This window comes from Notothenia rossii, assembly GCF_949606895.1.
Source record: "Notothenia rossii genome assembly, chromosome: 3".
Taxonomy (NCBI): domain Eukaryota; kingdom Metazoa; phylum Chordata; class Actinopteri; order Perciformes; family Nototheniidae; genus Notothenia; species Notothenia rossii.
In genome coordinates, this window is record NC_136901.1 from 9,286,753 (window position 1) to 9,312,228 (window position 25,476).

The 25,476-nt window shown below is 41.3% G+C and overlaps 2 protein-coding genes across 11 annotated transcripts in view; both read right to left on the reverse strand.

Annotated features, from left to right (window-relative positions):
* dmd (dystrophin) overlaps positions 1-25,476 on the reverse strand; it is a 179,903-nt gene that overhangs the window by 136,378 nt on the left and 18,049 nt on the right. The window lies entirely within an intron of this gene.
* LOC307034021 (uncharacterized protein) lies at positions 16,559-18,721 on the reverse strand (the record flags this gene model as incomplete). The annotated part of the gene is made up of 3 exons (XM_079672712.1): positions 16,559-17,852; positions 17,953-18,235; positions 18,348-18,721. The coding sequence occupies 3 exons, from the start codon at positions 18,719-18,721 to the stop codon at positions 17,199-17,201; spliced, it is 1,311 nt and encodes a 436-aa protein (XP_079528838.1). The 3' UTR covers positions 16,559-17,198.

The window sequence follows — 25,476 nt, forward strand, 5'->3', positions numbered from 1 at the left end:
TCTCCACCCTCTTCCTTTCACCTCTCCTCTCCACTTTCTCCTCTTGTTCCCCAGAGAGATTAGTCAAAAGAACAATTTGCTTCCTGATTTTCACTTCTCTAGTCCCTAATTGGCTTGAGGGGATCTAGGGGGGATTTGCAGGGGGGGTGCGGAGCTCCAAACAAAGCAGACTCCTGGCTAAAAGTGGACACCTTTCAAAGACAAGGAGCCACTTAATAAAGCCTCCGTTCTGTAACAGCAGCATGACGCCCTGTCACCTGCTTATCGGGTTTGTTTACACTTTGCCTTATTGGATTGAAGACTTTTGACCTCAGGGCCGGGAGGGGGTAAACACCGTAGAAGTCGTGGTGATTTGGTATACAGTCCTTTAGCCAAGCAACAACTGATTAGACTCTGGTTGGAGGCCTCAACCTAAATATCTCACAGAATCAGTTTAACCTCAAATTTTTGTGGAAGTCAATGTTTGAAGGTTCTCTCTTTTTGTCCGACAGAATTAGAGGGTGTCTATGTTTTAGGAGGTACAGTAAAGCAGGATGCCCATTATTGAAATTACATCAGGCGCAATTTTTGTTAAAGGAACACATTCAGATTGCTCAACTCCTGGCCTACAAACGGCATACAGACTTAATCAAAAAATATCAATATCAGTAAAAATAATCCCACATTTTTATTTTTTCCCTTGTTTTCTCACACTTCACATTGGTTGGTGCACTAAGGAGAAAATGTCTATCCTAATGCTAGCACCACTGCACCCTGTTTACACAGCGCGACCATTAACCCACCACCCACTTGTGCTATGGGGGAGTTAAAACACCTCTGCACTGACATTAGTTGCAGAATAAACAGCAGTAGGAGGCATTTTGGTAGAAGATCATCAAGTTGTTAGCTAGTGTTGAGCTCAAGTTGTTCGCTAGTTTTGAGCTCAAGTTGTTAGCTCAAGTTGTTAGCTAGTTTTGAGCTCAAGTGGTTAGCAAGTGTTGACCTCAAGTTGTTAGCTAGTTTTGAGCTCAAGTTGTTAGCTAGTCTTGAGCTCAAGTTGTTAGCTAGTTTTGAGCTCAAGTGGTTAGCTAGTTTTGAGCTCAAGTTGTTAGCTAGTTTTGAGCTCAAGTTGTTAGCTAGTCTTGAGCTCAAGTTGTTAGCTAGTTTTTAGCTCAAGTTGTTAGCTAGTTTTGAGCTCAAGTTGTTAGCTAGTCTTGAGCTCAAGTTGTTAGCTAGTTTTGAGCTCTGGCATGAGGGTTGAGTGCTTTTTCCATGACTTTAAAATCAATGTTAGAACAAAAGCATTAATATGGTTGTCATGATGGAACACAATGGGGAGACGCATCATGTCTCAATCGAAATCTGTGTCTGAGATAGGAGGCACATGAATAATGTAGGAACTGATCCGCGCCTCCCCAAAAGCTTCTGCAGTCTCTCTTTTCATATGCACAATATACATAGTCCATAGAGAGCTGACACATTACACTGAATATAACATGATGTGTTCTTCTTGAGTTTAAAAAATATATATTATACTGGATTTTATACTGGATAGTTTATTATCGATATTCACAAATCATTCCAAAAGCATGTGGCAGTGAATACATATTGGACCCAGCATGTTCATATTATGTCTTATAAGTAGCATTTCTAAAGATTTCACATCCCCAGGTTTTTTAGAGATTTCCTGAGATAAATGAGAGGTCTCTGATGTGGGATCCCTCTCCATAAATTCTCATTTGTGCCGGCTGTCTAATTGTTTCTGCTGAACCTGATTTCCAGGCGCAGTGTGTATATTCAGAATGAGTCAGAGAAGAATGCCTTGCTTACTTCTTCAAACCACCATATGTCAAGGAGAAAGCAATTGAGAAACAAACAGAACTTACTAACATCCAACTTAAGCAGTAACTCTCCACCTACAGCGTTGAGGTATACAAAAACCATTGTCCCTGTCCTCCATCTCTATCTCAGTTTCTCTTTCTATACATCTCCTTTCAGTAATAGCTCTGTCAGTGGTCAAGACGAGGGTCCAGGGTGATTCTCTTCCTAGCAGCATATTGGAGCCGCGAAGGAGCCTGTTGGAGTTAGTGACTGATAGGGAAGCTCTTTCAGCGGCAGGTAATTACCAGTCTGCGAGAAGCATTGTGCTTAAGAAGAAAATCTGGGGGGCAGGTTACTGGCATTTGCCTTTTGTTTGGAGTCCCAGACCATGAAGCATGAGAAACCTTTAAAAGTAATGATATTTTCTTTTTAAAAGCTCAGAATGCTGTCGACTGACCGTGGATGTTTTGGCATTATTCTCTCGAAGAATTCTCGAGGTCGGTAATTGGACATTTGGGGTGACGTAATCCTGACAAGGACTTCTCCCTCACTATAAAACCCTACATTTCTGCCACCATGAGCCATTGGAACGTGACTCTTATCATAGACACACAATTCCTGACTAGCACAGCTGTCCATTTTAATATTACACCCGTTTCCTATAATCCAATACGAGAATGAACGTGTTCTTAAAAGACCTTTGTTTATCTTGAAGTCTGTCATCACACCCACGGAGCCCATTTGGTACCTCCTCGCTAGGTGCATAAGTGCAAAGCTGTCATTTGCTGTCGCTTTCTAGGCGCTAAGAAGTGCTTTTTACATGTAATTGTATTCCCTGGTTGGTCTTAAACGCACACTGGTTTTAGCACTTTAAGAAAACTGTGTGGAAAAAAGCTACGATTTTCATATTTTTCTCACTGTCCCGCATCTTCTTTGCTTACAATCCTCTCACATCCCTATCCTTCCATTTACCAGTATTTCTACCTTTCACTCTCACAATCTTTCCCTGTGATTTTCTCCCCATCTGTCTCTCTTTCATGCTCCTTCTCTCATCACAGCTGAGAAATACTGTAAAAGGACCTAAAAATACCAGCACTCCTGCCAAGATGGGAGAAGACAAACAGTGCTGCGAGTAACTTCAACGTGAAATATCCAAACCACTTCAGCTGTCTCCACCCAGCTCTGTCAAGCCCTTTATGAAAGCTATCTCTCTCCACTCCTCTCATTAATCTCTTTTATTTCCCTTCCTACATCCTTATCTTTCTCGCGCTTAATCGCACATTCTTTATCTAACCCCCGGCCTCTCTATCTAGAAGGAGAATAAACGGTCGGACGGTAAACATATTGTTTTGTATGAATAATGCACAAAACTGACATAGATTTGACCGTGGATTGCTGCAACCCAATTAGATGCTGGTCAGTGCCGTTATTTCTATATTTTTCTAAACATATGAATGCATGGTAGCTACAGCAAGGTTAAGGTATCATTAAGAAAGGCATCTAAATTGTTTTAAGTGCCAAAGTCAGTTTATAGGTGATGGGGAGTACTAGAATGTTGGTTCAAATACTTGTTATGTTCAATGTTTTCTGTGAATCTAGAATAAATGGACATTTCAAATATAAGCTTGGATTTGTTTACCAAACATATTTATCAGAAAGCCTGCAATGGGGCTAAAGGTGTTGAGTTTGAAAGACATTTAAAAAGGCAGGGAATGGTATACCAATAAATGCAATTAAGAGGTGCATTATGGGAAATGTAGGATCCACCATTTTTGGATGTTAAACCATAAATGTCCGTCTTTTACAAGTTTTAACATCTTTATGGTACCGCGAAAATAAATCTTGTGCTGGTGTGCAGATAATATATGCTCTATTCATATTAAAACAAGCTCACTATGCTCATAACCTGTCTATTTATAAGCAGCCATGTCGGAATTCAGGCATTAAATCATGTATCATGACCCCTCAAACTGCACTTAACATAACAACCAATCCAACAAATTGAGAATAAACCAAATCCGGCATCCAAATCTGGTTTAATCTGTAAAGCAGAGAAAGCAATAAGAGAGCAGATCTCAGTTAAAATGTCAGTGTTTGTTCCTCGCCAACATAATTCCCATGCAGACAATCAAAGCTTCCCCCGAAAAATATCACGCTGTATCTATCCGGGGATGCTCTGCTGCTCTTTGCAGTAACACCCTGCCTCACACACTAACGCTGATCCAACATGGGACTCTCCTGTCACAGACACTTGACAGCAGATGTGAAAGGGAGGCCACATTCACTGTCCACATGCAGATTTCAAGTGTCTGTCTAACATCCGACCAAAGGGACCAGGAGGCTTGGGCGAAGAACACTGAACCATATTACCGTCTAGCACCATGAAATACACTCACAAGGACCCCTGGTTAGCATTGGGTACAAATACAGGGATCCATAGCTCTGGAGAAAGTGTGCATTTCTTTTGCAGAAGGGTGGCTGTTACTTAGTTTTGAGGGAGAATTATGATGCACACGTTTCCCTGTATCTGTGCATGTGCTCATTCTTCAGTGCAGGCTGGTACAGAGGGAGTTTGTTGATAACACTGCTGAATGTTGACCTTTGTGTCTTGCTCTATGGATTGTGCCCCCTATGACTCCTTACTGGAAAACTACTAATGTGCAACAGTGCACTGTGCGATCTATTAACCTCAACTTCGGGTGAACTATCGGCTGATAAGCGTTCTCCTGGGATCCAAAAGGGATTCAATTATTGCCTACAGTGAGCAGACAATGCAGAGTGGAATCTCAGTGAATAGATAATGTCCGGGTCGAAAGTGAGGCTAGTTTTTATACTTGTATAGTGGATAGACCCAAGGGGTAAGCAGATTACTAAGTAAAAACCACTAAAAATATATGAAACTTATATAAAAATGGCTCCAAACGTCATATCTCTAATGTGGAGATGCCACTATTCTTCAATATCATGTTTTCCTTCTCTTAAGGAAGTCCCTGTTCAATCTCTTCCATAATTAGAACCCGTTATAGTGATACAGTATTGGTGCAGTGTTCTACTGTTGTTCCGCCGCCCCCCTCTCTCCCTCACCCTGCTGTCGCTGCCAGCTCCAATCACCGATACTGATGACAGCAGCTGATCGATAGCCTGCTAGTCCTGGTCACGCTTGTCAAGTCAATTCCCCACTAATGAATCCAGTTCGACCGCGATCCTCTTTGATGAGCAATCTGAACTTGTTTATCGTGCACTTGCTGCACCGCTGCTGAAGGCCTACTGTAGGAAAGAAACTCCTGATGACGCATCTCCAGTTCCCAGGGTTGGCTATTTCTTGCAGCCAAATGCAGAGAAACGTCACATCCCATCACGACATCACAGCAAAATAGCGAAGGAGTTTGATAGCACTTTAAGCAATTTCTCAGCAATCTAAATCATCAATGGTAAACGTCGGGTCGGGCTGTCAGCTTCTGGGAATCAAAGAGCGAGGGCTGCTTTCCAGATGAATCATGTTGAGCTGATATTCCACACAGGGAGAAATCCATCTTGTAAAACACAGAGATACCAATGTCTCCAATGACACCGGCCTCAAGAGGAAACATTGAAGGTGGATTACGCAGCACAATGTCATTTCATTTCTATAATGTGTGTATTGAAACATATTGATATACAGTGCTCTGTGTATTGTTCAGTATTTTTATGGGGATGAATATAAAAGAAACCTTGATAGAAAGTGGTCCCCAAGTATCCGTTTAATCCTCACAAAAGAGAATAATATCCTATTGATACGAAACAATTGAAGACATCTTATTCGATACCAAAGGGGAAGCATTCATCATTCACAATGGCTATTGAGTAAGGATTTCCAATGGGGGCTAGTTGTTAAGAAGCACACTGTAGCATATACAGGTCTATTGTGACCAGGCCGCATGCCATTTCCCTCTCTAATACAACAATAAATGCTATCAAGTGTTGCATTATGGGAATTGAAGTTAGACAATTATAAGAAGTAAAATAAGTTTATCTTGGTCTTTACTCATTTAATAACAATGAGTCTTTTAAAAACTGCTTTTCGTTCTATATATTACCTGCAATGACAAAAAAATGAATAATCTAATCTAATTTTCATGGAAGTGCAATATTAAATATTAGTATTGGCTTATTAGGGTTAAGAAAATAACATTTTATTGATAAAAAAAAATGTTAAATGCATAGAATTGCACATTATAAATATATGAGTATTTTAATTGTGTAATTACTTTTAGAGACAGTTGACCCCAAATGACTTTTTCTTGGATTTTTAGCTTTAAATGACTGGCAGGATTGTAAATGTGAGTTATTAAAGCTATAATGAAATGCTAACCGATAACCAAAGTAGGGGCTACACTACAGACTATTCCACAATTCTACCCATAACTGCCTTTTTTTGTATATCTCTGTGGTTTGTCACGTTTAATATTATTCAAATTCCACCTACAGAATCAACGAGTGCTGCTTAAAACAACAATAAGAACCTTCGTGAGCCCTTGGTGTCCATTAGCTTCAGCAAAATGCTGCATGACTCACGATCATAAATCCAAATTAGATTTCCCCAATCTAATGTAAGTGATTTGAGAACATTCTTGTACTTTTCCAGTTCCGTTTTACGCCCCTCTGGTCTCATACATGCAGCCACAGCAGGGGACCTCTGCACACGTCATCTGAATGAAACATAATCACAATATTGAGTTTCTGGACCACAAGAGGCTGTAGATTTCACGGTAGCAGTTTACAACGGGTCGCATTTTGGTGTACTAATTAGTGCATTTACCCGTGAAAAACCATGTATTCACAGAATAACACTGAGCTTGTATTGATACAAACATTTGGAAGAAATTGCATGTGGAAGAAGTAGTAGGAGAAGAAGTAGAAGATTGCAGATTTGATGAGGGGATTACTGACACACACACACACACACACACACACACACACACACACACACACACACACACACACACACACACACACACACACACACACACACACACACACACACACACACACACACACACACACACACACACACACACACACACACACACACACACACACACACACACACACACACACACACACACACACACACACACAGTTTTAGCTTCTCTTCTCCCAATTGTTCCGTCGTACCAGCGAAGACAAACACATACCATAGGGGTGTTTCCTAGCAGGAAACCAAGTATTGAATTTTCTCTGTTATCTACCCAACACTCTCACACACTCACAAACACAACTACAGAAACTCCCAGTACACACACACACACTTTGCAGGGGTGATCTCCATTGGGTAACCTATGATTGAACTCTCCTCCAGTCTTCTCCCTCTCTCACACCCCTGCCCTGACCTTATAATGATCGTCCACACTGCAACACACACACACACACACACACACACACACACACACACACACACACACACACACACACACACACACACACACACACACACACACACACACACACACACACACACACACACACACACACACACACACACACACACACACACACACACACACACACACACACACACACACACACACACACACACACACAGTGTCTCTCTATATTCCCACACCGGGTCTGTAATGATCTGCCAGGCACTCCATGCTCTGAATTTTTTAACAGTCCACTCCTTCACAAAGTCTCAATGGAGAACTCTGCAAGTGTGTGTGTGTGTGTGTGTGTGTGTGTGTGTGTGTGTGTGTGTGTGTGTGTGTTTTTGTGTTCTGGGATGCCTGTATTGACTTTGTGTAAGCAATTACTCTTTAAAATAATATGCTTTGTTGGAAATATGTGCACACACTGAATGCCTGCTTTGCATTTTCTCCCACTCCTGGAATACAAGTGTGTGTTTTATTTGTTATGCAAATGCACTTTCCTTCTTAACACACACACACACACACACACACACACACACACACACACACACACACACACACACACACACACACACACACACACACACACACACACACACACACACACACACACACACACACACACACACACACACACACACACACACACACACACACACACACACACACATCATGGCAGATAAGCTTTTAATCACTGCGGCACAACAAGGGTTACCGCCGCAAGGTCTTATAAAGCTGGCAAATATCTATTCGAGTGTAATGCTTATTAATGATATTGCTATAGATTACGGTAGAGAATACATGTACAAATAGGAGTGGATTTTCACAAATATGAGACTTTAGAATATTTTAGTATTCATTTATGAATATTACAAGCTTACTTAGCATCCATTCAGACTACAGACAAATGCAGGAGACAACGCTACAGCTTCAGAACTTCTAAAATATGAGCTTTCAGGTTAAACGAATATCAATGTTCACATATGGGAGTGCCGGGCAGCTTGGCGTCTGTGTGTTCTGATGATGATCTGTGTGTGTGTGTGTGTGTGTGTGTGTGTGTGTGTGTGTGTGTGTGTGTGTGTGTGTGTGTGTGTGTGTGTGTGTGTGTGTGTGTGTGTGTGTGTGTGTGTGTGTGTGTGTGTGTGTGTGTGTGTGTGTGTGTGTGTGTGTGTGTGTGTGTGTGTGCAGAGATGCATTAGAGCAGGGGTGGGGAACCTTTTTCCTCTCAAGGGCCATTTAAATTTTTCCAACATCCTCCGAGGGCCGTACAAATTATTGACCTCTGCTTAAAAATACTAAAATCACAGCCCATTAATTTGGTCTTTCTTTCATGCTGTGCAAAGAAAAAGCAACCTCTCAATCCAGATATCTTACCATGACTCGTGCATGCATTCACGTGCACGGTTGTGGCATGACCACCAAAACAGAAAGATTTGGACACAAGATGCAAATGTATTTAGTTTCCTATCCATGTGAACATGATTTAAGAGAGCCATGCAGAGGCAGCCCCACTAAGTCCCAGGCATTCCCTGGACACCTCTAAGTGGTTTTCTTTGAAAGCCACAGTCTGGCAGCCAGACCTCTATTACTGAAACGGACGCACTGTGCAATAAGGCAGGGGCTCACAGACTCACACAAAGGGAGTGTGTCTCTGCTGTCAAAAGTATATACCAAGCAATCTACACGCAACTGTGCTGAGTTAACAACACCGGGTAAACATAAAGTACACGTATGTGCACACGTGTGTGGATCTCAGAAGGTAAGAGAAGAAATAATAATACAGGAGGAATCTACAGGCTGATTGATGGCCACTTTCATGTCTAAAATCAGCCAATATCATCGGAGAGATGCGCACAAACACAAGCATTTCCCTCCTGTCATCTCTCAGACGGACCATTATCTGGCAGGAGATCGCTGTGTTACAGGAAGGGAACCGACACTCAAAGGACAGGAAATGAAGACGTGGTTAAGGCCTATCAAGCTCCTCAGGAGACGACGGGATAAGAGGGGGTGTGTATCGCCCTATCACTGTCTCCGGGGAAAGTCATGTGATAGTAGAGGCAGGAAGTGGGTTTTAATTAGCCCCACCCTGCAGAAAGGCCAGGATGAGTGGGTACAGATGGACAGAAATATTACATAAAAGCAGATCTACCTGCCGCCCGGAAACTGAGGTAATCCTGAAATACCTTTCTGCCGGCATCTGTAACCGATTGTGTTTTTTGATGATTAATTTGTCAAGGGCCACCACCTTTCCTTTCCATTAAATAAAAAACACGTTGACTTCCCGTCACCGCTGAAGGCGATACCTAAATTGCCTCAAATAGGCAGCGGTCAAACAGAATCAATAACTAGAGAAATAATATGTGGGAGTGACATCTGCTCTTGGACCTGCATAGTCTTTTGCTTTTTGCATATAAATGTAAAATCAACCTGGCGTTATTATCTGCAGAGGAGAGGACACTGACCCTCGGCAGCTGCCTGTTGCTCGAGTTTGGAATAATGAAAAGGGGTGAATATAAGAATGTAGAGGGAGTGATGATGACTTGATATAGCACTGTATATTTTAAGACACATAGAATCTGACAAAAAAAGGGGTCCATAGATCCACCCCTAAACCTCTATTTTTCCCTCCTCAAAATCTCTCTCTATAAAGGAATGCACACACATGCTAACACAAACCAACCACAGCACCTACAAACCGACTAGAATGACGATAAACCTCGAACCGCCATTGTCAATCGAGCAGTCAACAGGAAGTCAATACACAATCAGATTGAATTCGGAGAGCTCGGTGTAACCAAATCGCTCCACAGAATCAACCCGTCATTTTTCTTTCTTCTACCACTAACTGAAAGCAACCAGATCTCGTCAAGAAAGCCGGGGACAATACACGCGCGGCGGCCCAGGCTAATCTCTGGATGGCATCTGTTTGCAATGAGGTTTTCGTTCCAAGCTGCTGAATCACGACAAGCCCTGGCCCCGGCTCCATCTACGACACGGGGAATGAAATAAGGAAGGAGCATCGTGGGTGGGTGTAATCTCCACACTGCATCTGTTTTCTGTTGAACGCCGGGCAGAGGGCATCATATTTACAGTTTATTTACTGTAGAATTGTTGTTGACATCCACACCGTGTTACAGATACTGCAGGAAAGCACAAAAAGTCTCTCGCAAACACATGCAGGCTCAAAATGTTTCTCATTTGAAAACTTAAAGTCACAAGATAAGGTTGAATTCGGATGGCAATGTAGCTCGGAGCTAGACGTATAAACTGATTATTAATGTCTCCGTATATTCAGGTTGTAGGATACTCAAAAAACAATCCAAAACAGTTTAGTCATTCTATTGTTATTGCACTAACATTGAAACATCAAAAATTGTCTCCTGTGATTATCAAAAGTCAAAAGTACTTGTCCCAAAGTGTTCCATTTTATATAAATAAACAGGACGATAAGAAAGTCCTCTAAATAGACACACACAAAATGGATTACGTAACCTTACAATCATCAAATATATTGGCAAATATATATATATAGGCACAATGTTCTCTTCTGTCAATCAAGACAAATGCCAGTTTTATGATGCTGCTCACTACATTTAAATGTGTAAAGCATAAATAGAGAGGCGAGAAGATTAAATCCAATTTTTAAAAAAAAATGTGTGATGACTCGGGCCCTGTACGACTGAGCTGAAAATAAATTCAACTTGTCGGTGAGCAGTTATTAATCACAAAGTAATCTTGAAGGAATAGCAGCACCGACGCCTCTCTCTTTTTAAGGTGAATTATCCACATAAAAACCCTCTAAATGAAACACGGATATTCAAAGGGCTTTCTTGTATGACATATTTCCCTTTGTAGTCATGCCAACCATACCTATTACGGCGATAATGAGATTGCCTCATTAAGGTCTGAGTGATAAATAGCGGGAGAGTTTTCACCAATCTTCTCAACTTGAAAGAAGTTTTCTTCAGATGGCTATTTCAAGCGGCGACGGAAGATGCCCATCAGCTCTGAGTTGTGTCTGTGTGTGTGTGTGTGTGTGTGTGTGTGTGTGTGTGTGTGTGTGTGTGTGTGTGTGTGTGTGTGTGTGTGTGTGTGTGTGTTTGCATGTGAGAGAAGGAACGGAAGTAAGTCATCATTCCCATGGTCTCCAGGGGATTTGAAGCAATTTGGGCAGGCTGTGACAGCGCAGATTTAAGTTTTATATCCATCCCTCCTTTTGTTCTGCTCTTTACATATTGTTCTATCCTAGCTCTCTTCTTCCTCTTTCTCTTCAGCAGATACGCTTTGATAACTTTTTCTTTTAAAGCACTTTGTTGAACACAGAGTTCATGACAAAGACTTTCTCCTCTTCATCCCCCATTCACCCTGACACTGCTTCTCTTGGTCCATCTCTTTCCTCTGTTTTTTTATCTCCGTCCCTCTGAGGGGTCCATCTCTATGCCTCACCATACACACACGCACACACACACACACACACACGCACTTAAACGCTTAACATTTCAGTCCACGGTCCAGCACTTACAGACACAAAGGAGCACGGTGAGTGCTGGCCGCGGGGCTAAAAGCAACATCTCTGATAGGAAAAGCAAGGTGAATGGTCCTGATTGATGCAGATGGGGCTACTTCTGTGCCACATACAAAAAACACACACTTTTAAATGGACATACTCGTTCCCACTGGTGCATTAGTGCGGAAACTACACACACACACACACACACACACACACACACACACACACACACACACACACACACACACACACACACACACACACACACACACACACACACACACACACACACACACACACACACACACACACACACACACACACACACACACACACACACACGACATGAGCAGAGATCAACGTCTGAATTTGGCCTTCTAAATTTTCTTCATTTCCTTTGACTGTACCTTTCATGTGTTCCCTTTGTACGTACAGCGTGAGCAATTTTCCAAAGAATGCATTCAATGTCAGCTTCAAATTAAAAGTTCAGGGTTTTAAAGCCACAACATTACAGACTAAAACAAGAATTGTGAGACGAAAACTGCATTCATCATCGTACTGTAAAACCAAATTCCTCTATGCTGGAACACATTGATTGGCTGTGCAATGCATTTGTATTTCCTCCCACTTTGTGTGCTTTCTTTCAATAATCAGACCATCTCTCGACCATCTCATATGTGTAGTGGTAATGTAAATGACCATGACTCTAATCAAACCCTATTTGATGTGTGAACAAAGTCAATGTTGGACTGCAATTCCAGACAGTTCAGACTGGAAAGAAATATGTGACAGTTTCTCTCCCACCATGTGAGGTTTTAATAAAGACAACTACAAGGATCACAGCGACATACGCTAAGTCAATCCCTCCGCACTAGACAGCTTGAAGAAACAAGGCGAGGAGAGGAAAAATCCTTATTAAACTACAAAAACATATATATGAGGCAACACTTTGCAAGCGGTGAGCTGGCGGCTAGCCCTTCCACTGGGATCAGAAGCAAGCCTTCCGCTCCTCGGGTAAAGAAAGAGGGTGGTATGGAAACTGTTTTATCCTCCACACTATGAGGAATTCCTGGTGAGCAACAATAACTGGCTGACAAGACACTGAGGATTGAGTGCAAGATGAATGGAAACCAAACAGATATCTACGAAGCTATGGTGAGAGTTTTTACAAAATAAGTCAATATGTCTGCCGTTAAAAGGACAAAAGAAAAAGCACATAGAAAATCAGACAACCTGAAAATGAGTTTTTGGGCCAAAGAATGAAAGAGACTGCTGATTAGAGTGTCGATATAGTTGTTTCTGTCTCAAAACGCTTCTTTGGAACAACTTTGTTCTAATTATGAAAGAAAATATCCAATGTTTGAGGATAAGTGGCTGTTTATGGCTCCTCATATTTCTTCTAAATGTCGTCTCTAAGGATAATTGTGCAACGTCTAACTAATGGTTTATGCAACCGGCCGATGGTCTTTGGAGTGTTGCACACATCACTATTCATTTGAACTTTTTTACTTTTGAGCAAGTCTTAACGCCAATGATAAAGATAAAAACCTAGCTGACAGGATGTAGAATTATAGTTTTTGGCTGTTAGCGCCTCTGGGCATGTTATGTCTTTTTGTGTCTTTAATTGATAGACCCTGTCTGTAGTAACCTCCCTACCTTGTGAGGAATTAGTCTGCAGCGAGTATTTCACAGAGACATCTCTCCTCTGTTTAGAGGCCTGGACTGGATTTGCACTGACCTTGATGAGAAGTGAACAGACGAGAGGAATGCACATGCAGGACGGCAGTATTGTTAAGACATAAACACAAACAGTGGTGTTTTCTTTATATGAGGTTGAATTTATGCTCCATTTCAACTGAGTTCCACTGTGATCACTTTTCAACCCATTTCCGTGGCTACACCGCAGCCTTATAGACTAAACATTATGAAGCCGTATGCTGTAAAATCGATTAAGATCCCAGGAGAGAGCAGAGCCGTGCAAAAGCAGTTTTTGATTTAGGCATACTTCCCTTCTTTGTTTTCATCCTTGCATCAAGTCAATAATAAACGAATCAGCTAAGCCGTCTAATTGTTGAATAGCACAACGAAAAGCCCTGTAATCACTTTGGTGTTAACGGCGGCAGTTTATATGAGAGAAAATGTCAGAACTAAATTAACCATTAAGTGTTTCCAATGCAGTTAATGGCAGAGGATGATGGTGCAGAGCGATCATTGCTGTTATTTCAGCAGCTTTTTCCTTGTTTTTCTATTAACCTTTAGCACTAATCGATGGCGAGTTGCAGCCCCTTTATCAATCGTCATAAAGCAGTCAAACTGGAATTGGCTGGTGTAAGATACATAATAGAGAATAACAAAACAATTGTCTGATGTCTGCTCTCATAAGTGTGTATTTATATCCGTTGTAGTAATCACTCTTAAATGCAACCCAATACGCCAAAAAGTTGTTATGGTAACTTGATAAAACTGCACTTGGCGTGAGCTAGCGGGAAGCTAACATATATCACAGTAGGAAGTAGTGTTTGAATACCAACAGGTAGCGTTTGTTAAGAATGCTCTCGTCATATTGGGCTGTGCTCCATTTAGAAAGAGTCATTTTTAGCAGGTTATAAATCTTGAAGATGATCGAGCAGCTGACTTATTGGTTATTTTTCCACGTCGCCCTATCCCCTTAAGGCTTTATTTTTCCACATCACGCGTTACTCTGCTAATAATCCATCTCTTACCCTCTCACACACCACCCAACGTTGGATACACACACACACACACCGAATGGGCTTTGGAGTCGGGACGGGGGTTGGTTCAGTGAGTGTGTGATGTCACATAAACAGTCACCCAGGATGAGGGGACGGGTGATTTATCGAGGGTCTCAGTGCCGACACAATAAGCTAGCTGTCAACACAATCACGGCTCACACACACACACACACACACACACACACACACACACACACACACACACACACACACACACACACACACACACACACACACACACACACACACACACACACACACACACACACACACACACACACACACACACACACACACACACACACACACACACACACACACACACACACACACACACACACACACACACACACACACACACACACACACACACACACACACACACTATTCATGTCTCTATCTCTGTTTTTCATCGCTCTTTTCCGCTGGCAGACAAATACACAGACTTCAATTTATCTGCTTTTCATTGCTCTATTCAGCCAATGGTCCGACAGTCCAGCAGGGATAAACACACGCAGTGTCTCACTTTATATTTCTCTCTGCCTTTTCCCCCCCCCAAAAAACCTTTTGACCTTTAGAGACCTTCCCTTACTTCTTAGGAATGTTTACTTCTTTAAATTGCCTGTTGTGTTGCCTTTGATAAAGTGCTTTACTGAAGCTGACCATTTTTGGATTTTGAAATACTGATGAAACTTCATTACAGTTTTTCTCAATTGCTAAACCCACTATTTAGAATCAAAATTCATTTCTTCAAAACAAGAACATAGCCATCTAAACAGAAACACACTTGCCATAACTCTGAATATCTTTTGCAAAATGCACTTACATGACCAAAACTGAAAATAATGGTCACAAAAAAGAATAAGTCGATCGAAACAGAACAAATTGTCCTCTAATGAGACAAATGTGTTTTCATAACTGAAACTCCGGTCACCATAATAACCCATTCTACCATAACAATATACATGTCTTGCAAAGTGCTCTAAGGCACTCAAAACTAAAAATACCCCTTCCAAAACCAGATACCTTCTCCAAAAACAAACATTTGTCAGCTCATGAGAAGACTATTTGAACAGTCATTACTAAGTGGCACACTAAATACTGACTACAATCATCAATACACAAACCTCAAGCTATCGATATTGGAAACTGAACGGAAAACTGACAAGTTGGGAGAAACAAACTTACATATAGGAAAAACAGTGTGTTACTGTAACTATGTCATTGTTTTTATTTCTCATTTTCAGTAGTGCACCGTAACATAAACAAAAGATGAATAGCAATACACTGGAAAAAAAATAACATGGGTAAATGATGTAAATCAGCAGTAAAGCAGAGAATGAGATCTATATAGCTTTACTGATCTGCTCTTTGCCGTCTGTCTGGCCACATAGCCTCATCTACGTCACAGCGTATGTCTTCCCTTGCAAGGCAGCGTGGGAAATATCTCCTTGCGTGTCGACACCACCCTTGACAAACATCTTCTAATTACAATTACTATAGGAAATTCATTGATGTCAGCTGTGAGCAATTCATTTACATGGAAGTGAAGTACTCAATTCACCCCAATACAAAAAAAAACATTTCTCAATGTGCAAAAAGGAAAAGACCACAATTACTGACTGTAAAAATGTTGTATCAGCTATAGCTAATCCTCCCCATATGAACATCTCAAAGAGCTATGCAAGTCATATCAACACTATTATAGCTTTACCGGCACCATTAAAAAAAATATTTTAAGTACAGTCATACAAATTCTATCATGTAAATGTTTTCAATGTAACATCATTACTGTAAGGTATACAGTACATTCCATGGAGTTACCTTTTTCAATGGGGTGATTGACTGATAAATGGTATACTGTTGTAGAGAAATGGTTTTCTGTTTCGATGGCTGTGCTGTTGGTTTGATGAAAGGAATTTTGATTCTAAATAGTGGGTTTAGCGATTGAGAAAAACTGTAATAAAACTCAAAAATCCTATCTCAAAAAATTAGAATAGTTCCTCAGACCAAGTAAAAAAAAAAGATTTATAACAGCAAAACACAATCAAACATTTGAAAATGTCCATTACAGTTTTTCTCAATCGCTAAACCCACTTTTTAGAATCTAAATTCATTTCTTCAAAACAAGAGCATAGCCATCTAAACAGAAACACACTTGCCATAACTCTGAATATCTTTTGCAAAATGCACTTACATGACCAAAACTGAAAATACTGGTCACAAAAAAGAATAAGTCGATCGAAACAGAACAAATTGTCCTCTAATGAGACAAATGTGTTTTCATAACTGAAACTCCGGTCACCATAATAACCCATTCTACCATAACAATATACATTTCTTGCAAAGTGCTCTAAGGCACTCAAAACTAAAAATACCCCTTCCAAAACCAGATACCTTCTCCAAAAACAAACATTTGTCAGCTCATGAGAAGACTATTTGAACAGTCATTACTAAGTGGCACACTAAATACTGACTACAATCATCAATACACAAACCTCAAGCTATCGATATTGGAAACTGAACGGAAAACTGACAAGTTGGGAGAAACAAACTTACATATAGGAAAAACAGAGTCTTACTGTAACTATGCCATTGTTTTTATTGTCTCATTTTCAGAAGAGCACCGTAACAGAAACAAAAGACGAATAGCAATACACTGGAAAAAAATAACATGGGTAAATGATGTAAATCAGCAGTAAAGCAGAGAATGAGATCTATATAACTTTACTGATCTGCTCTTTGGCGTCTGTCTGGCCACATAGCCTCATCTACGTCACAGCGTATGTCTTCCCTTGCAAGGCAGCGTGGGAAATATCTCCTTGCGTGTCGACACCACCCTTGACAGGATTCCGCAGAGATGTCCCGACAGCCAGCATTCATTGCGTCCAAAAGGGGCATTCTGTCATGAGGATGATGGTCATAAACCTTCCATCTCCAGGCAGAGAAGAACTCCTCAATGGGGTTTAGAAATGGGGAGTATGGAGGGAGGAACTCCATGGCCATGTGTGGATGAGCCTCAAACCATGCCCTCACGTCACGAGAGTGGTGGAATGCCACATTGTCCCATATGACCACGTGAACCGACCTCACTTGATCCCTCTCTTCTGGTGGCACAAGTCCGTCATACAGGACATCCAGGAAGGCAAGGACACGTTGCGTGTTATATGCTCCCATTAAAGGGATGTGAGCAAGGACGCCTTGTGTCGAGATAGCCGCACACAATGTTATGTTTCCTCCCCTTTGGCCTGGAACAAAGACTGTCGCTCTTTGCCCAATAAGGTTCCTCCCACGTCTCCTCACTTTGGAGAGGTTGAAGCCTGCTTCATCCACATATACAAAAACATGTGGTAATGCATTGCCTTCCAGCTCCATCATTCGCTAAAGAAAATGAAACAAACAGAGGACCGTTTTACATTACTGTAAGCAGTCAGACATACTAAAAATATAGGCAAGCCATCAGTGCTATTGAGGTCCTTACCTGTACATACCGGTGCCTTAAATCCTTCACACGGTCAGAGTTGCGTTCAAAAGGAACCTTATAGATCTGTTTCATTCTGAGGTGTTGCCTCTTTAACACCCGGTCAATGGTTGCAACACTTATAGACTGAATGTTACTGAAGACATCCTGGTCTGCAATTATTCTGGCCTGAATCTCCCTTAAGCGGATTTCATTGTTGGCCACAACCATATCAACAATGGCAGACTCTTGTTCTGGAGTAAAGGCCTTTCGTCTGCCACCAGAGCGGGGTGCTCTTTCAGTTCTATCAATAAATATTTGAGAATGTTATGTACTGTAATATAAAAACAGTGATCGAAACCTACATCAAAATAGAAATGCATGAAGTGCTGTAAAAAAGGGTTACAGTAGCTTACCTATTTTCGTGCCTGAAGATCCTAATAATGGATGCCACTGTTGATCTCGGTATATTGGGCTGAACCCTTTGGCCAGCCTCACTGAGGGACATGCCATGGTTTATGACGTGGTCCACAATAGTTGCACGGGTGTTGTCCGAAACTACTGTTCGCATTGGTCCCCTTTCAACTCTTCCACCACGCATACGTACAGCCCTCCCTCTTCCTCTCTGAACATGAGGGTTCCCTCTTCCTCTCTGAACATCAGCTCTCCCTCTTCCTCTCTGAACATCAGCTCTCCCTCTTCCTCTCTGAACATCAGCCCTCCCTCTTCCTCGCTGAACAACAGGGTTCCTTCTTCCTCTCAGAGCTCTTCTACCTACTCGATCAGCCATTTTGTTTACACAAACATCTTACTGAAGTGAGGGAGGTCTTTTATAGGATTCTCACTAATTACAATTACTATAGGAAATTCATTGATGTCAGCTGTGAGCAATTCATTTACATGGAAGTGAAGTACTCAATTCACCCCAATACAAAAAAAAACATTTCTCAATGTGCAAAAAGGAAAAGACCACAATTACTGACTGTAAAAATGTTGTATCAGCTATAGCTAATCCTCCCCATATGAACATCTCAAAGACCTATGCAAGTCATATCAACACTATTATAGCTTTACCGGCACCATTTAAAAAAATATTTTAAGTACAGTCATGCAAATTCTATCATGTAAATGTTTTCAATGTAACATCATTACTGTAAGGTATACAGTACATTCCATGGAGTTACCTTTTTCAATGGGCTGATTGACTGATAACAAGTGTTAATATTTTGCACATCAAGTGTCAATTAGTGTAGCTATGGTCTAAGTTTATGAGGAAGTGTTATCCACTGTGAGAAGATTATTTGTTGTTTTGTAGACATGAGTTACACAACAGATTTTTGATCTTTGTGTAGAGAATTGTAACTTCAGTTAGAGAATTGTGTGATCTGTTTTGCAAAACACTGCTTAGCATCTGCATTTTGTGTGATATCAATGAGAAATGGTATACTGTTGTAGAGAAATGGTTTTCTGTTTCGATGGCTGTGCTGTTGGTTTGATGAAAGGAATTTTGATTCTAAATAGTGGGTTTAGCGATTGAGAAAAACTGTAATGCACTCAGTACTTGGTTGGGAATCCTTTTGCACGGATTACTGCATCAATGCGGCGTGGCATGGAGGCAATCAGCCTGTGGCATTGCTGAGGTGTTATGGATGCCCAGGATGCTTCAATAGCGGCCTTTAGCTCATTAGCATTGTTGGGTCTGGTGTCTTTCAGCTTCTTCTTCACAATACCCCACATATTCTCTATGGGGTTCAGGTCAGGGGAATTTGCAGGCCAATCGAGGACAGTAATGCCATGGTCAGTACACCAGTTACTGGTGGTTTTGGCACTGTGGGCAGGTGCCAGATCATGCTGGAAAATGAATTCCTCATCTCCATAGAGCTTTTCAGCAGACGGAAGCATGTAGTGCTCTAAAATCTCTTGGTACACAGCTGCATTTACTCTGGGCTTGATGAAACACAGTGGACCAACACCAGCAGCTGACATGGCTCCCCAAACCATCGCTGACTGTGGGAACTTCACACTGGATTTCAAGCAACTTGGATTTTGCTCCTCTCCAGCCTTTCTCCAGACTCTGGCGCCTTGACTTCCAAATGAAATACAAAACTTGCTTTCGTCTGAAAAGAGGACTTTGGACCACTGTGCAACTGTCCAGTGCTTCTTTTCCTTAGCCCAAGTCAGACGCCTCTTCCGTTGTCTTGAGTTCAGAAGTGGCTTGACCATGGGAATACGGCTATTGTAGCCCATTTCCCGGACACGTCTGTGAACAGTGACTTTTGATACCTGGACTCCAGCTTCAGTCCACTGTCTTTGAAGCTCCCCCAAATTCTGGAAGCGACTCTTCTTCACAATGCTGTTAAGGCTGCGGTCATCTCTCTTGGTTGTGCAGCGTTTCCTGCCACATTTCCCCCTTCCAACAGACTTTTTGTGGATGTGCTTTGAAACTGTACTCTGTGAACAGCTTGCTCTTTGAGAAATTTCTTTTTGTGTCTTACCCTCCTGATGGAGGGTGTCAATGACGGTCCTCTGGACAGCAGTCAGATCAGCAGTCTTCCCCATACTTGTGATTTAGTTTACTGAACCAAGCTGAGTGTTTTTCAAGGCTCAGGAAACCCTTGCAGGTGTTTCGAGTTAATTAGACGATTCAAGTGATTCGTTGAACACCCTACTAGTATACTTTTTCATGATATTCTAATATTTAGAGATAGGATATTTGAGTTTTCTTAAGCTGTATGCCATAATCAGCAATATTACAATAATAAAAGGCTTGCAATATTTCAGTTGATTTGTAATGAATCCAGAATGTATGACATTTTTGTTTTTTTAAATTGCATTACAGAAAATAAAGAACTTTATCACAATATTCTAATTTTCTGAGACAGTCCTGTATATAGCTTTACTGATCTGCTCTTTGCCGTCTGTCTGGCCACATAGCCTCATCTACGTCACAGCGTATGTCTTCCCTTGCAAGGCAGCGTGGGAAATATCTCCTTGCATGTCGACACCACCCTTGACAAACATCTTACTGAAGTGAGGGAGGTCTTTTATAGGATTCTCACAAATTACAATTACTATAGGAAATTCATTGATGTCAGCTGTGAGCAATTCATTTACATGGAAGTGAAGTACTCAATTCACCCCAATACAAAAAAAAACATTTCTCAATGTGCAAAAAGGAAAAGACCACAATTACTGACTGTAAAAATGTTGTATCAGCTATAGCTAATCCTCCCCATATGAACATCTCAAAGAGCTATGCAAGTCATATCAACACTATTATAGCTTTACCGGCACCATTTAAAAAAATATTTTAAGTACAGTCATGCAAATTCTATCATGTAAATGTTTTCAATGTAACATCATTACTGTAAGGTATACAGTACATTCCATGGAGTTACCTTTTTCAATGGGGTGATTGACTGATAACAAGTGTTAATATTTTGCACATCAAGTGTCAATTAGTGTAGCTCTGGTCTAAGTTTATGAGGAAGTGTTATCCACTGTGAGAAGATTATTTTTGTTTTGTAGACATGAGTTACACAAAAGATTTTTGATCTTTGTGTAGAGAATTGTAACTTCAGTTAGAGAGTTGTGTGATCTGTTTTGCAAAACACTGCTTAGCATCTGCATTTTGTGTGATATCAATGATAAATGGTATACTGTTGTAGAGAAATGGTTTTCTGTTTCGATGGCTGTGCTGTTGGTTTGATGAAAGGAATTTTGATTCTAAATAGTGGGTTTAGCGATTGAGAAAAACTGTAAGTGCATTTATGAAAACTGCAATACTATACAACCACTCATAATTTGTGTTATTTATAATACAATTGAATTGTGTGGCCCTAATTCTACCTAAAAGCCCCTCCATAGCTTTGGTTCACATTTGCTTCAAGCTATGAAAAAGAAACCTTTGTTCCCTCACCGTCCTCTGTCTCTCCCACTTTTAACACACACAGTTTTAAACCTTGCTCTCTCAGTCACGGCAGCCCCCGACGTGACAGGGGCGTATTAGGCGGTGAGAGGTAGACCGCCAAGGGTGACAGAGCAAGAATCATGCGCCGCAGTTTAACGGATGGCGACATTTTGCTTTTAACTGCCCTCCGATCTTACCTTTCCCCGCCAACCCATTCCATGTTACCGTAAGCTACTCTAACCCGCCAAAGCAAGCGTGACGGGTGGGCCGCAGACTAGACTAATCCATCCACACCTGAGACAGAGGTGCAGGGCACAGGGAGAAACAGAGAACATAAAGAAACAGAGGATGGAAATAGCAAAGGTAAGGAGAAAGGTAGAACATGGTGCAACAGAGAGACAGACAGAGGGGGAAAAGAAGAGGGAGATTATGGCCGTCCTTGTCCAAAGAGGATAATGAGGTGAGTGGAGCTGAGCTGACCCAGTGTCGCAAATCCCAGCGTGCACCTGGTGCCAGGGAGAAACACAGCCTGACACACACTGGTAGACTGTACTGAGGGATGCTCCGTCACTGGGTGTTAAAGTCATGCTTTCCTTTGGAGGAATATTAATAGTGTTCGGTAACATTGCATGCTAATAATACTCAGAGTTTGGATGGGTTTTATCACTTTTTAAGGACTCAGTGACCTTACAACCTAAGCTTAGGGCCTGCCTTTTATAACGGTTATTCTCAGGGTGAGTGGTGGAAGATTTATTTAGATTCCGCAGCCAATGGCAATAGTTGAACTCATGGTGCCTGAAGCTGCACTATGAGGCATTTATAATCAAGAGATTTGTCAATAAATAACATATTGATTGATGTGAATGTTACAGTAGCTGGGTCATGTTTGTTCCGTCTGGTCGAGATTCCACTAGAAATCCACTTTGTGATCTGAATTTGAAATGGCCGCTGCGGGGATAAGGTCAGTATGATAAACTGCTGACCTCCCTGACTGGATCAACAGTGACTCATGGAATAAAATCACTCTTTAGCATCTGATTATGACGCACATTTCTGGATGTTTTCTATCACTCCATGCTCACTGTGATTTTTGAAAATGGTCATACTGACTAGTCATTTTATATCTCTGGTTAAGTTCTTAAAAATAGCCAACAAACACAGGTATACACACTCACAGTAAGTGCTTAAACACAGAGGTCAGCGAGGGTGAAATGGAATTGCACCCTTTATAATAGCTGCTTCTATGCAGCGGTGTAAAAACAGAGGAAAAATACCACATTGATTTAATGGGATAAGTGCAGGATAACTACCAGTTGATTCAAATGTTGCCCTACTGTATATTGCATATTCCTCTCACACAAACAAGGATATACACTGTGTACACACACATACATTTCAGTGCACACAATGGATTGGATTTAACACAGTGGAAACCACTCGCTATAAGAACACTAACATCTTCCTCTGTCACACACACAGCTCAGCTCTGGATCTCATTGTGAAGTACTTTGGTGTCCTTTTATTCCAGACAAATCACATTTAGGGACACACACACACACACACACACACACACACACACACACACACACACACACACACACACACACACACACACACACACACACACACACACACACACACACACACACACACACACACACACACACACACACACACACACACACACACACACACAGTGTGTCTGTGTTTAGAGGGGGTGGGGGGGCTACACACAGGCAGGAAGTGTTGTTTGTTTACTAGTCACATTTGGCTCACGGCCACACGGCTACCGATGGAGTCTCAGCTGCCCCACTGCCAGGCACACAAGTCGGGGTGGACCGATTAGCTGGCAGCCTGGGAAAAATCACTATGATATCGCTATGATACCACTGCGGGACTGTGCTGTAAATATATGTGTCTCCTGCTGAGCAGAAACACCATAAGAACAGGACTTTGACAATAAAAAAATAGGATATAAATAAGAACAAAACTGCCAAAGCATTTCTACATATCAGATCATGTTGTTAAGCCTATACCTCACGTCAAAAAGTCACACTATTCCTATACCAATACGTCTAATTTCAACAACTCTTGGATTCTATCAGGAAGTCATTTGACTTAATCGTTGTACGTTATTTGCACGGTTTTATAATACCTAAGTCTGATATTATAGCATTTATTTTAAATCCCCCTGTTTTTAAAAATGTGTTTTGCTCCTCACTGTGCAGAGTGATGTATGTGCAGTCTGCTCTAACATTCGTCTGCTGCAGGGGGACTTTCTCTGTGCTCACCTTAAATCTCACTGTTACACATGGGCTTACCTGCAGGATTTATGACATCACAACTAGCCTGGAGCCAATCAGGCTGCAGTATGTTACTGTGATGGTGAGAATTGAGCTGACACTTAACATGGACTAAACAGTGAAATAGGATATCGTGTTTCCAACCTTTCTATTTTAAATTAACACTGAAATCTACAGAATAATAAAAGTTCTTCATTTGTTTACTCTTACAGCTCTTTTGATTGATTATTTGTTTCGTGTGAATTTCCCTTGTGACTAGATAGTCATTTAACAACAAATGCTATGTTTACCCCCTAGTAAAACCACAATTCTCACAAACACTGTGTTTGTGTCTCTGTAGGGTCCCTTTACAGTTATTTCTTGCACAATGGTTTATAGTTATCTGATTGTACTTCAAACGATTTCTGTTTCACACTGTGTTTGGCATCAATATACCTTAATGGACTTACAGTGTAGACGCTCAATAGTGCTTTTACAGCCTTTAAAGTATTTTCAATCCCTTTAAAATATAGGACTATTATGCCTTTGTTTACCTTGTCTGTGAGTTATATTAAATCAGCACTGAGTTCATCAAGCATCCTTGTGTTTGCATCCCCCCTGTGTGTCCCTACCATAATGTTTAATTGGCTGTCATTCCAAGTGGGAGAAAAAAAAAATTCTGAGCAAAAATGGCCCTGCTTGTAATTATTTCAGGATATTAAAACTTGTGGAGTTTATTAAATCCAGTTCAATCTTTAATTATAAAGAGCGAGCTGTCATTGTGTAGAGGGTAAACACAACAAGAGATTAAAAAAAAGGGAGTAGATAGTGTTGGCCAGACATAAACACTGGGTGTCTCTACAATGAATGACACTTTATCAGAATGACATCACACGTGTTGCCTCTAATCAATGCATGTCTTATTATAGCATCATCAGATGACTTGCAATAATCCCTCAGAAACACGCACGTGCATGTTAATGCTGAGGAATGTCTTATCTCCTGCAGAACAGCGACATGCCTGCCTGTTGTCACACAGAGTTTATTCCTGAACAACATTAGGATAACAGGCAGCAAAATTCACCAAACTCGCTCCAGGACTAGTCCCCCAAATTCCCGTTTCCTGTCTGAGCAGCTGCTCTCGTGACAGGCACGTCAGCCGGACTTGGTTGACTAAAAAAATAATTTGCACGGCAGATGAAATGATGTCCAAGTGTTTGGTGCGCTGGTTTATCCAGCCTGCTTTCCAGGGTCTTACCTGAAAACGTGCCATTCTAGCCGCTTGACATCTCAGCCGCCTTTAATCCCGAGCCGAGCCGGGCTGAGCTCTCCGCAGCTCGGCGCAGCTGAACA